The 13471-nt window shown below is 45.0% G+C and overlaps 1 protein-coding gene and 1 pseudogene across 1 annotated transcript; one reads left to right on the forward strand and one right to left on the reverse strand.

The window, feature by feature from the left end:
- Window positions 1–13471, reverse strand: part of LOC138431290 (MYND-type zinc finger-containing chromatin reader ZMYND8-like) — a 52463-nt pseudogene that overhangs the window by 25895 nt on the left and 13097 nt on the right.
- Window positions 7984–12936, forward strand: LOC138431241 (testis-specific Y-encoded protein 3-like). The gene is made up of 7 exons (XM_069573385.1): window positions 7984–8008; window positions 8674–9224; window positions 9831–9908; window positions 10050–10161; window positions 10261–10406; window positions 10526–10612; window positions 12925–12936. The coding sequence occupies exons 1-7, from the start codon at window positions 7984–7986 to the stop codon at window positions 12934–12936; spliced, it is 1011 nt and encodes a 336-aa protein (XP_069429486.1).

The raw sequence follows: 13471 nt of genomic DNA on the forward strand, positions 1-13471 counted from the left end.
TTCATATGACAACTTCAGCTATGTAGATGACACCACCCTTTGTCAGAAAGCGAGGAGGAACTGAAGAGTCTGTACTGATGAAAGTGAAAGTAGACAGTGAAAAAGCTGGCTTAGAACTCAACCTTCAAAAACTAAGCTCATGGCATCCAGTCCCATTACTTCATGCTGAAAAGAAAGGCAAACAGAAATATGTCCTGAATTTCTAACTGGTGATACTGCACTTAGTCTAGTCTGGTATCAGGTCAGTTCAGTTCAGTCACTCAGTCATGTCTGACTCTTTGCGACCCCATGAAACACAGCACGCCAGGCCTCCCTGTCCATCACCAACTCCCAGAGTTCATTCGGACTCACGTCCATTGAGTCTGATATGCTGAGGCACTAACACCGTAAAAGCTCGGAGGGCAGTGGCCACCTTTCTTTATTAAATTTGACCGTAAGCCCCCAAGGCCTCCAGATATGTCTGAAGCAGCTCCCACCACCTCAGGAAGTCAGATCGTAGCTCAGAAATCTCCCCTTCATTCTCCTTTCCAACTTCCTCCAGCATATCACCTACCTGTAGCATTTTCTGTCCCTGGCCTGGGAAAGATTCTCTGTTCTTAGAGTCTTCACTGAATTCCATGAGTGCCCATCCATTGTCCATATTTTGAGCTGCCTGCTGACTGAGTGGCAACATTTGAGGAATGGAAATGAGAGGCTGAAGGCAGGCCTGCACTGAGATTAATTAAGTTCCATAAAGGGAACCTGCACTTCCTTTTAGCTAAGCTGAGTGTTGTTAGTGATTTGAATCCTATTGATCTGATCATCTGGGAGATGAGCATTTTCTCTCCAAAACTGGAATTAAAGGCATCTATTGGTTTCACTTTGGCTGTTCGACTTCTCCAAGGCCTACTGTACCTGTACTGTTACCTCCAATATTCTCATTTGAGCATGCCTTGGTCATGATGGGCTGCAGTAGAGACTCTTCCAGGTGTGGCTAACATGGACGGTGGAGAGGTCTTGCTAGCACAGTTTCTCGAGCTGGTAGAGGACTTGAAGTCTATACTCTATCAATCCTGGGGATGTGTCCCTGGCATGGCTGAAAGTGTTAATATTAAGCTTGCCTGGAGCTGTGGTTTTGCTGCCCACAGTGGCCCTTGTTGGGGTTGAGGACCATGTACCTCTCCATGGGTTGGGGGCCCTTCAGCCTGGAGTGGATTGTATTCCTGTTTTCTTTTTTTACTTTCCAGAGATGTAGTTAGGAAGCTAGAATGGTGGCCTCTTTGGGGTCTCAGGAATCCAGAGGACTGGAGAGAGGCGTGGCGGCCATAGACAACAAACTCTGCTGTGGACAAAGTGACACCAACACACCCACCTGGCCAACTGTGTGGGGGGCAGGCCCAGGCAGCTCCAATGGTTTGAGAGGGCTTGAGATCCTCTAGGCTGCCTCATGGCTACTGCAGCCTAGAGTCTTGGTGAGGGGAGGTTTAGGGACGCCTAGACCTCCCTCCTTACCATGATGTCATGGTGACCATGACATCACAACTGTGTGATTTCACTACAGCAATGGGCAGCGATGCCTTGGTCACTACCATTCGCCTCCTCGGATTTAAAAGGAGAGGACTGTGTCTTTTTAATGAGGTCAGACTGCCTTCCTGATGTACTTATTTTCATCTACCACTGCCTGTGAATTATGCTCACTCTAATAGATCAACTTGATCCATGAAAGAGGAGTACGTTCTAGCCCAGCTGAATCTCTAAAGAGACAGTGAAAGCTCTTAGGGAGCATGAGGTATCCATGAGGATTATCAGTTGATGGCAAAAAGAGCTCTTTAGCATTTTCCATTCCCTGAAAATATATGCATGACAGGGCCAATACAATATTGTAAAGTAATTAACCTCCAATTAAAGTGAAGAAATTTTTTGAAAAGTAATAAAGGATGCCTGTTTTGGAACTGACGGCTTATTTTCCAGAGAAAGTGCATGTACTGGTTTGCTAGTGTTGCCATAACAAAGTGGCCCATACCAGGTAGCTTCAGTAAATGTCTTCTCCAAATCCTGGGGATCAATTCAGTAATCAAAGGGTCAGCAGATTTGTCTTTTTCTGACGTCTCTTTTGGATTCTGACTGGCCATTCTTTGCCTTTGTCTTCACATAGTAATGTCTCTGTGTTGATTGTGACTGATCTCCTGCTCTTATAAAGTGCCAGCCGTATTAACCCAACTACCTATATAGAGACCCTATTTCCAAAACGGGTCAGAAATAAATTATAATTTATGCAGTCTGACTATACATAAAGTACAGACTGTTAGACCTTCAACATACACATTCCGAGAGAACACAATTTATTCCATAATATCGAGTTTCTTCTTTCCACTTGGTATTGCTCTATCTATCTCCCAGAATTCACCCTATGAAGTAGGTCTCCACAACACAGAAAACAACTGGTTGAAAAAAAGGATTGTCCAGGGGTAATACAGATGAAGACAAATTTCAGAATTTATAACCAATCTAGAAATCCTCTCCTCAAAGACATAATGGAAGGAAAGCATTTCTATCTTGGAGTAACTGTCAAACTATAATTTGATGTACACTCTATAAGCAAACTACTAAAAGACTGACAAGACAAAGATATACTCTACATGTGCATCCTAGAAAATCAGCTCATTACAAAATTTTCAAAATAGTAAGCAGTCCTTGAGTAAGACCGGATGACAGCCTTTGTCACACTTGATCCTAAATTCACCTGGTAACTGGGGGAGCTATCAGTCTCTGCTAATTTGCTTTATACAGAAGGAAAAACTGCTCATACTTTTCTGAGTGTATGTGGTTTTGAACTGAGTCATTCTCTCAGTCTGTTACCCTCTATAGACTTGAGAGGTAACTCGTTACTGTAACAAAATACTCATGCAACCAACATCCTTAGGCCAAGCAATATTGAAACACTAGAGTTTAAAGCAGAGATATGCTTTGTTGCAGAGACATGCAAGGAGATGGATGGCTTATGCCTTTAAAAATCACAATCTACCTACAGAAACAAAAGACCTACATATAGAAAACTATAAAACACTGATGAATGACAAAAATAGATGGAGAAATAGACAGTGTTCATGGAATGGAAGGACTACTATAGTGAAAATGAATATACTACCCACAGCAATCTATAGCTTGAATGCAATCCCTATTAAGATGCCAAGGGTATTTTTCAGAGAACTAGAATCAATACTTTCACAATTTGTATGGAAATACCAAAAAACCTCCAATAGCCAAAGCAATCTTGAGAAGGAAGAATGGAACTGCAGGAATCAGCCTGCCTGATTTCAGGCTATACTACAAAGCAACAGTCATCAAGACAGTATTGTACTGGCACAAAGACAAAAACATAGATCTATGGAACAAAATAGAAAGCCCAAAGAGAAATCCACGCACCTATGGACACCTTATCTTTGACAAAGGAGGCAAGAATATACAATGGAGGGAAGACAATCTCTTCAACAATTGATGCTGGGAAAACTGGTCAGCCACTCATAAAAGACTGAAACTAGAACACTTTCCAACACCATGCACAAAAAATAAACTCAAAATGATTGAAGGTCTAAACGTAAGACCACAAACTATAACACTCCTACAGGAAAACATAGGCAAAACACTCTCTGATGTAAATCACAGTAGGATCCTCTAGGACCCATCTCCCAGAATAACGGGAATAATAGCAAAAATAAAACAAATGTGATCTAATTAAACTTAAAAGCTTTTGCACAATGAAGCAAACTATAAGCAAGGTGAAAAGACAGCATTCAGAATGGGAAAAAAACAATAGCAAATGAAGCAACAGTAATAACTAATCTGAAAAATATACAACCAATTCCTGCACTCAATTCCAGAAAAGTAAGCGACCCAATCAAAAAATGGGCCAAAGAACTAAACAGACATTTCTCCAAGAAACATATACAGATGGCTATCAAACACATGAAAAGATGCTCAAAATAACTTATTATCAGAGAAATGCAAATCAAAACTACAATGAGGTACCGTATCAGGCCGGTCAGAAAGGCTGCTATCCAAAAGTTCTCAAACAATAAATGTTTGAGAGGGTGGGGAGAAAAAGGAACCCTCTCACACTGTCGGTGTGAACTGAAACTAGTACAGTCACAATGGAGAACAACATAAAGATTCCTCAAAACCCTGGAATTGTAACTACAATTCCTCTGCTGGTCATACACACCGAAGAAACCAGAATTACAACACATGTGTGCCCCCGTGTTCATTGCAGCTCTGTTTACAACAGATAGGACATAGAAGCAACCTAGATGTCCATTGGCAGACAAATGGAGACGAAATTTGTGGTACATATAGATAGTAGAATATTACTCAGCTATCAAAAAGAATGCATTTGATCAGCTCTAATGAGGCGGATGAAACTGGAGCCTATTATGCAGAGAAAAGTAAGTCAGAAAGAAAAATTAACCCATATATATGGAATTTAGAAAGATGGTAACAATGACCCTATATGCGAGACAGCAAAAGAGACACAGATGTAAAGAACAGACTTTAGGATTCTGTGGGAGAAGGCAAGGGTGTGATGGTTTGAGAGAATAGCATTGAAACATGTATATTATCCTATATGAAACAGATATCGCCAGTCCCGGTTCAATGCATGAGACACGGTGCTCAGGGCTGGTGCACGGGGATGACCCTGAGAGATGGGATGGGGGACAGGTGGGAGGGAGAATCAGGATGGGGAGTGCATGTGACTCACGTGAAATTATGGCCAAGACCACCACAATAATGTAAAGTAATTAACCTCCAATTAAAATAAAATTTTAAAAATAGGTATTAAAGAAAAATTAAAAACATATTGTAGCTGAGTGAGAATAAAACCACAGCATATCAGAATTCATGAGATGCATATCTAAAAGTGCTTATAATTATAAATGCTTGTATTAAAAAAGAATAAAATGCTAAGTCAATGGAAAGAAAAATTGCAAACTCCCTCAAAGCTTTCAGCAAAGGCCACATATAGGAAATGCGAGGTCGGGGGGGGGGGGGGGGAGCGGGGTGTGATTAGCTGTTGCAAAATTCTTGCTGTCAGATCTTGTGTTCTTGAGGTAAGGTGGTGGACTGTGTCCTGTGTCCTGTAATCCTCAAGGGAAACAATTATTATTCCCTATTCCCTGAAAGCAGATTTCGAAGATCGACTTTTACCTTCCAAGGTCCTGGCTGCAAGGATGGGGTCCCTGTATAGCCTGGTTATCCTGTCTGAGAGCATCCATCTAGCACCAATCTTGTTAATTCCAGCAGTTCCCAGTCCCAGTTGGAAGACGCAGATCTCAGTTCTCTGCACCCTTCCCTTACCAAGGCCCCCACACACTGCCCAGCCACCTTCAATGAGGGAACTAGGTAACCAGCATGCTGCTGACCCTCAGCACCCTCAGTCTACCCAAATGGGGAGCTGGGTCCTGTATACTGTGACCCATGGAGACTGCCATGACCAATCGGACATGAAGATGGCGATGGGACATGTTGGCCATTGCTTTGAAACCTGAGCCAGGCCAGTGAGTGGATCCAGCAAGGGCTCCGGGACTCTGCAAGACAAAGCCTGTCTTCAAGCTTGTCCAAGCTCCACAGTTCATTACCCAGCCCAAGGCCTAAGGGCCTGGAGGGCCCTGTGGGAAGTCTGTAATATATCTTTCAGTTCATTCTGCTGAGAGGCTTTCTGTTGGTGGTGTGGGGTTTTCTAATTTCCCTAATGGTTTTGGGCTGAGGCCTGCAGCTCTGTTTTCCATCCTGCCTCTATTGCAGTATCTTCCTTGATGGGCTTATTGAACCTGTGAGTAAAAGTTGGTAACTTGGGCCATCATGGGCCATTTCCACTAGCCTGATGACCACATTCTATTCTGTTTCTATAACACAGGGATTTGAACTTTACAATGTTATGTGATGTAAAAGCTTTTGTCTGCCTCTAACTGAAGTATTTAACTTAGCATAACATCCTCAAGGACATATACTGCAAACAGAGCTACCATTTATTTATTCATTGCTGGAATTATAGCTGACATGTACTGTATTTCCAACAATCATATTTGGACTGCAGTTGCATAACAGTGTTGCTTTAGTTTCTGCTGTACGTATGTCACACTGAATCAATTTTACGTGTACATCAGGTCAGTTCAGTTCTGTCAGTCAGTCGTGTCTGACTCTGTGACCCCACGAATTGCAGCATGCCAGGCCTCCCTGTCCATCACCAACTCCTGGAGTTCACTCACACTCATGTCCATCAAGTCAGGGATGCCATCCAGCCATCTCATCCTCTGTTGTCCCCTTCTCCTCCTACCCCCAATCCCTCCCAGCATCAAAGTCTTTTCCAATGAGTCAATTCTTCGCATGAGGTGGCCAAAGTACTGGAGTTTCAGCTTTAGTATCATTCCTTCCAAAGAAATCCCAGGGCTGATCTCCTTTAGAATGGTCTGGCTAGATCTCCTTGCAGTCCAAGGGACTCTCAAGCGTCTTCTCCAACACCACAGTTCAAAAGTATTAATTCTTCAGCGCTCAGCCTCCTTCACAGTCCAACTCTCACGTCCATATCTACATCCAGTCAATTTTGGATTTCCTTCCTATTTATGCCACCATACAGCAGTTGAGCCCCTCTCTACTTTTACTTTTCTCAAAACATAGTAGTTTTTAAAATTTAACTGGTGGTTAATTACAATACAATATTGTGATGGTTTATGTCATGCAACAACATTAATAAGCCATAAGTGCACAGGTGTCCCACCCATCCTGGAGCCGCTCCCACATCCCTTCCTACGCTATTCTTCTGGGTTGTTCCAGACCACTTGCTTTGCATGCCCTGCTTTGTGCAGATGAAAACCTGAAAGATGATTTTTCTGCATAAAATATGTAATTTTCTCCATTTCACCTGTGAGAAAATGAGTGCATATGTTTCTACCTGAAACAGGAAATTGGTATTTCACGTTAGAAAATCTTACATAATTTTCTTCATCATATGTGGAATCTTGTCTGTTTCACAGATGTGTATCTGTGCACATGTTTTCCTACATGAATGAGGAATTCTATACATTTTAGATATGAAAAGTTGAGCATACACTTCCCTTCTTGGATTCTGAAACTGGAATAGGAAATCACATTTCCTATATGAAAATCTCCATGAAATTTTACTGACATGAAGTTTGTAATTAAGATCTGGGGAACCAATATGGAATTTAAATTATCTCTATTTCATAAATGAAATTCTGGGCACCACCGTTTCTTTGTGAAATACTTAACCCTTTGTATTTCTAATGTATAAAACAAGGACTGTCCACCATGAAATGTGGAGTTCTCTATATTTCCTGTATCAAAATCTAGGCATTATTCTCCTTCATGAAAGTTGGATTTCTCTATATATCATATCTGAAGATCAGAATAAACATTTTCCTGTGAGAAATAAAGAAATCTATGCAGTCATGCTAACCACTGGTTCTTCAGTCTCTGAAACACCTGTTTGCATTTGTGTCTATGCGTGTTGCACACGTGTACAAGTGTGAACTTGTGTCACCTGTTTGTGTGTGTGTGTGTGTGTGTCAGGCCTAAGATAGGTGCTCAGTGTGAAACACCAGACATCCTAGGAGACAAGAGTGTGAGCAGTGGAAACTGTCCAGGCACTTAACCTGAGTGTGCTCACCTTAACTATGGGGCCGGGAGGTAGGAGAAACTAATGGTCAGGAGGAGCACTTTGGGCCACTTGAAACACTTACAGGAATACCTCTGTTCCTCTGGGAAGTGCATCCGTAGGCGCACATCCTTAACTACCCAGGTGCCTGCTCTAAGCCACAGGCCTGGGGGATGTGCCAAGAGCTGACCGAGTGTAGGCCAGGGGCTTCAGTGGGGGTTGGCTAGGGGCAGCACTGTGGAGCTTGGACAGCTAGCGGAGGAAAGTGCTCTGCTTCTTCCTCAGAGGATGGCTGCATTCTTGACACTGCTCAAGCCTAAGGCACAAGTTTAGGGATGACACTAAAGCACGTGCACATCGGTGAGGTCGGCGTAAGCCCTCCCCCAACCCGCCCACCTTCCCCCACCCCCTCCACCGTGCACTCCCCTCCCAACCCCCCAACCCTGCCCGCTTCCGTCCTACTCCCCCCACCCCCAACCCGTGGCTTGCAGTTTGGATCAATCAAAGTGAGCAATTCTGAACCTGAGGTACCCAGGAAACCTGTCACAACTGTGTGGATCCCTGAGCATGCGGAGTCGCCCACTGCCCCAGGGGCAATTTCAAGCTTGAGGATGATTGCAGCGGCAGGTGCCCTGGCTCTCCCAGCCGCTCCTCAGGCACTGCTACATTGTTAGGCAGGCAAATAGCTTGCGAGGACACACCCACTTTGCGCTGGGTTGGGTTTGGCGGATCTTCACCTGCTGCCAGAAGGCCCAGACCTCCGAGGGGCGTGTCCAAAGAGCTAACGCCTTTAGACTCCATTTGATTGGTTCTGTGATGAGGTCTGGAGGTCAGGGTGGAGAGTTCAACCCCTTCCCGCCGCCATATTAGACGTGCGCGGTGGCACAGGGTTCTGCGCATGCGTCTCTCCCTTTCCCTGTTCGTTGGCTGTGGGCAAGTAACCCGTTGAAGTACCACGTGTACTGTGGCGGGTGGGCGGACTGTGAGGGCTGTCTGCTGTGCTCTAGTGTCCAGTTTGTTTGCAGCTCGGGGCTACGGCGAAAACAGCATGGAGAGTGAGACGGGGCCAGAGGAAGGTGGCAGCACTCCAGGATCCTGGATCTTAGTTGTGAGCCCGGGTCTTCACGAGGGAGGGGCCCTGGGGCCTACCAGCCTGGCGGGGGAGGCAGAGGCGATGCAGGCCCCAGGTGGTGAGTCAGGAGAGGAGGCCGCCCTCTTCTGGGTGGAGGCAGTGGAAGAAGGTGCGGCCCTGGAGGAGGGAGAGGTGGCGGGAATCGGGCAGGAGTTCCAGCTGCTGGTGTTAGACGTCATGGAGGAGGTGGAAGTGGTGGTGTACGAAGAGCAGGAGCAGGTGTTCTCGGAGGATCAGGGCCAGGAACATCCAAGGCCCAGAGCCCCGAGTGACCAGCCTGCACTGGAGGCGCTGGTGGCCCTGCAGCTGGAGTTGGATCCCGTGAATAAGAAAGCCCAAAGGGCGCATGCTCGCCTGAAGCATAAGAACTGCCAGAGGCGGAGGGTGCATTTAGAACACAGAAGTGCCATCATCCAGGGAATCCCTGGCTTCTGGGTCGAAGTTGTATCCCTTGGTGTGGTGCTTGTGATTTTTTTTTTTTAACCTGGGGTATTGCAGGAGCAGTTTACAGATCTGGCAGTTCTGGTACAAAATTTACTTTTTTGGATGATGTGTATTGCATATCCATTCCTGCATATCTGTTCCTGAAAGCAGGTGTGATGTCCTAGCGTTCTGGTTAGCTCAAACTGATAACTTGGACTTTATTTGCAGAGGTCTCAGTCAGAATTGTCATTAGCACCAGGGACTCTTCAGAGAAAAGGGTAGTCTGGAATCCAGTTCTTCTCCGAAAAGCTGAGTGAATTTGGGGGTGATGTTGTGATGTGTAAGTGGTCATACTGGTTCTAGCTAGGAGTGCTTGTTTTCCAGAGTAAGCTAACTTTCAAGGGGCTGTGATGAAGCTTATGCTCTTAGGAAGAGAACCTCCTGATACTGCATGCATAGGCACAGCCTTGGACCTTATTCAGCATTCATACAGTTTGGGTCAACAGAAATGTGACGAGTTAACTGGTAGCAAGTTGAAGTCAAACAGTGCCATTCTACTCTTTAGGCTAGCTTTGTTTTTCCAGCACTTTTCCCTCTAGCATCTAGAGGCTCCTTGACTTAAAGCAGTTTATGAACCACCCCCAAATGTCAGTTTTGATGAGCAACCAAGATGAAGACATGCTTCACTTCATGACCAACTTGAAGGTCAGGCAGGGGACACTGATGATTGTGGGGGAGAGGTGACTGGGTGGGGGCATTGTTTATCCTTAAAACATGAAAGGACAGCTCTTCTGTAAAAGGTTCACACCTACCCCACCCCCAGCTCCCCACACTTTGTCCTGGCAGGTGGAGGAATTCAGGCATCCCACTCATCACTGCAAGATCACATTGTCCTTTCGGAGGAATAGGTATTTCCAGAATGAAGTGATTGTTAAGGAGTATCTGATTAACGTCACTGGTAAGAAGCAGCTCCCTGGATTTGGGAGGTGGGGGCAGAAAAGTGTAGGTTGAACTGGAAAGCGATTTAGGTCTTTCTCCCATGCGACTTTTCCTGCAGGATACCAAGCATCTTGTTCGACTCCAGTTCAGTGGTACCAGGGGTTTGAACGTAAGGCATACAGCCGCAGGCACCATGACAGCAGCGTTAATTTCTTCAACTGGTTCTTTGACCACAACTTCACTGGATCTGACCGGATTGCTGAGGTGGGGTCCCACACAGCCAATGGGCCAGAACTGGTGATATATGTTGGAGCTTTTGGTGATACACGGGAGGGCTTGTGGTCTGGCCAGCCCTGTGCTGACCTTGCTCATTTCCCTGGCAGATCATCATAAAGGATCTGTGGCCCAATCCTTTGCCGTACTATGTGAAGAGGAAGGCTCCACCACGAGAGATACCGGGAGGACAAGAGGTGAGGTACCCAGGGTTTGAGCACTGGGATAAGTGTTGTCCAGGAACTTGGGTCATTTATTTCACTTGTGGAGAAAGTGGGACTCTGTGGAATACAGAGTGACACCAGGGCATGAGGGAATCAGCAAGAGACAGCAAGGGTACAGAAATGTAGTGAAGAACAGGTTCTAATTAGAGAAGCTTGAGGCAGATGAAGTGGCCTGGCCAGGCCAAAGTCACTCCAATTTATATCTAAGTCAGCTGCACATCTCTCAACTCTCATTCCATGGCCAAAAAGTCCACCCACAGGCTCCTCTTAAATTGGAACCCACCTACTATTCCTCATGAAGTCCCCTTTCAAAAAAGGTCTGTGAGTCTCCTTTGTGCAAGGCGGTTCCCCCAGTGACCCAGCATTTGATTCGATTTTGATCATCACACTTGTTTTGTTTTTAAATTTTCTTTTGCATCTTTTTCACCTGCTACCCTCATTCTGAGAATAGTGACCACTGTGCAGGATTATGGAGAACAGTCTATTTATTTATTTTAACTGGAGGATAATTACTTTATAATACCGAGACAGGTTTTGCTCTACATTGGCCAACATGTGTCCCTCCAAATGCTGAACCCACCACCCACTGACCTCCCCTGCCTATCTTTCTGGGTTGTCCCACAACATGACTTTGGTTGCCTTGCTTCATGCATCAAACTCACACTGGTCATCTATTTTACATAAGCTAATGTAAATGTTTTAGGGCTGTTTTCTCACAGTAACCTACCATCCCCATCTCCCGCTGAGTCCAAAGTCTGATCTTTATATGTCTCTGTCTTATTTGCTGCCCTGCATGTTGGATGTTCAGTACCACCTACAAGGTCCTCAGCTCCGTGTATTTGTGTTAATGTCGTGTTTGTTTTTCTCTTTCTGACTTGCTACACTCAGTATAATAGGCTCCACATTCATTCCTTCTCCTTAGAACTGACCTAGATGTGTTCCTTTTTAGAGCTGAGTAACATACCATTGTGTATCTGTGCTCCAACTTATCCCTTCATCTACCAATGGACATATAGGTTGCTTCCATGTCCTAGCTATTGTAAATAGTTCTATGGAGAAGACTGGGATACGTGTTTTTTACTATGTGCTTAGAAGTAATGTAAAAGTGCACAGACACTCTCTCCTAGGAACTGACTTGAAAGATTCAAGCTGTCTTTAGTGTTTTTAGAGAAGGTAGGTTTACATATTTCTTTCTCTCTCTGTTTTGAAAGGAACCCCCTCCCCCTAGATGTTGAGAAACTTATGATGGAGTGTCCCCATTTACCCAAAATAGAAAACTGAAGAAGCTGCTTCACATGAAGATCAATGGCCAGCATAGTTCTCGGATGAGAAATTAATGAAGAGTGGTCTGGTGCTGAAATGGATTGAGCGGGAGACACAAATAAACCTGAAATAATTGTGAAGGATAAATAAAAAGCATCTACTGTGTGTGTCTGCGTTTTGTTCGGGCAGGATTTCAGGACAAACACTTCAGCTGCATGTAGGATTCTCAGTTTACTGCGTGTGAATTACCAATCCATGGAGATTTGTAGAGGGGGTTAAGTCATATGTTGGGGTTGTGTCAGGGATGCAGTTCTTCCTATGGGGAGGGGGTTGGGGAGGATGGAGAAAGAAGATGAGGGGCCCATTAACTGTGTGTCTGGAAGTTTTACAAGAGAAATGTGGATGTTCATGGAGAGGATCTGGTGAACAAGGACCAGACATTGAAACAGTGGAACACAATTTTGTTGGAAGGTGGTGCCCCAGGTATCTTCTCTGTCGCATATCATCAGACATTTTAAGAGTAAAGAACAAGGAAATGGCCTTAACATTCAACTCACTATGAACCTAGAAGGCCATATGTATATGAGCATGTATATGAGTGCACAGTCAGCTTTGCTGAGAGTCTGCTTCCCAGAGCTAGGTTTCCAGGTAACATCTTAGGGAATCAGGTATAAAGTATATGGTGAGGGGCTGTGGCCTAGGGAGAAAGTGAGGGGTGGGAAGGCAGTGAGGATATTAGTGTCTGGTAAAAGTGACCAGAGGGAAAGATAAATTGCAAGGAGTCAGATAAAGGAAAACAACTCCCATCATAGATGTTTGAGGTCATGTGAACTCTTGTTTTTTTCCAGGAACTCAGGTAGGTACAAAGTGTGCAAGGGCAGCGGTGAGGGGAATGAGGATGTTCGGGCCAACCTACCCAGCCATGTGCTCTGTGTCCCATGCTGCTGCTGCTGCTATGGCTCAGTGGTAAATATTCCTTTTTCAAGGAAGGCTTAAGCTCTTTGCCCAAGCGCCTCTATCAGGCCAAGGTGTAGAAATAACATTTTTCTCACGAGCCCCCTGGTGACAGTTTCTCTTCCTTGCTGAATGGCTCAGCACAGAATGTTTTCAACCACAACGGACCTGTCCTTTATCTAGGGCTATGTCGCTAGTCTGTTCAAGGGCCAATGGGAACACCTGGAGCGTATGGAGCTCACTGAAGGACTGGTCAACACTTAGGGTGGTCCTCCCCAAGTAGATGACTGCTTTCTGGAATCAAATCCACCTCAGGATTGGGCAAAGGATAGACTGGCACAGATGGGGTAGGGAGTTCAACGTCTATTTAACCCCAGTGTTGTCCTCTCATCCCAGATAGAATGGCTCCAACGTGGGCATGCCTGAGGGTGATGTCCCACATGAAGTTCTGTCCCACATGAAATTCTCACTCTACGACTTTCCTTCCTGAAGCAGCATCTCTTGATGGCAAAGGGTAAATGTTGAATGTCAAAGTTCACGGGTTTATGGATGTCCCCTTCAAGATGTCCTGAATGAGATCTCCTGCTTAGGGCCAGCTTTTCCATTGTTGTTGTT

This window comes from Ovis canadensis, chromosome Y, assembly GCF_042477335.2.
Source record: "Ovis canadensis isolate MfBH-ARS-UI-01 breed Bighorn chromosome Y, ARS-UI_OviCan_v2, whole genome shotgun sequence".
Lineage (NCBI taxonomy): Eukaryota > Metazoa > Chordata > Mammalia > Artiodactyla > Bovidae > Ovis > Ovis canadensis.

Coding starts and splice junctions, on each gene's coding strand:
- LOC138431241 (XM_069573385.1), top strand. CDS start 7,984: ATGACACTAAAGCACGTGCACATCG. Junction 8,009..8,673: donor ACTAAAGCACGTGCACATCG/GTGAGGTCGGCG, acceptor GTTTGTTTGCAG/CTCGGGGCTACGGCGAAAAC. Junction 10,407..10,525: donor GATCTGACCGGATTGCTGAG/GTGGGGTCCCAC, acceptor TTTCCCTGGCAG/ATCATCATAAAGGATCTGTG.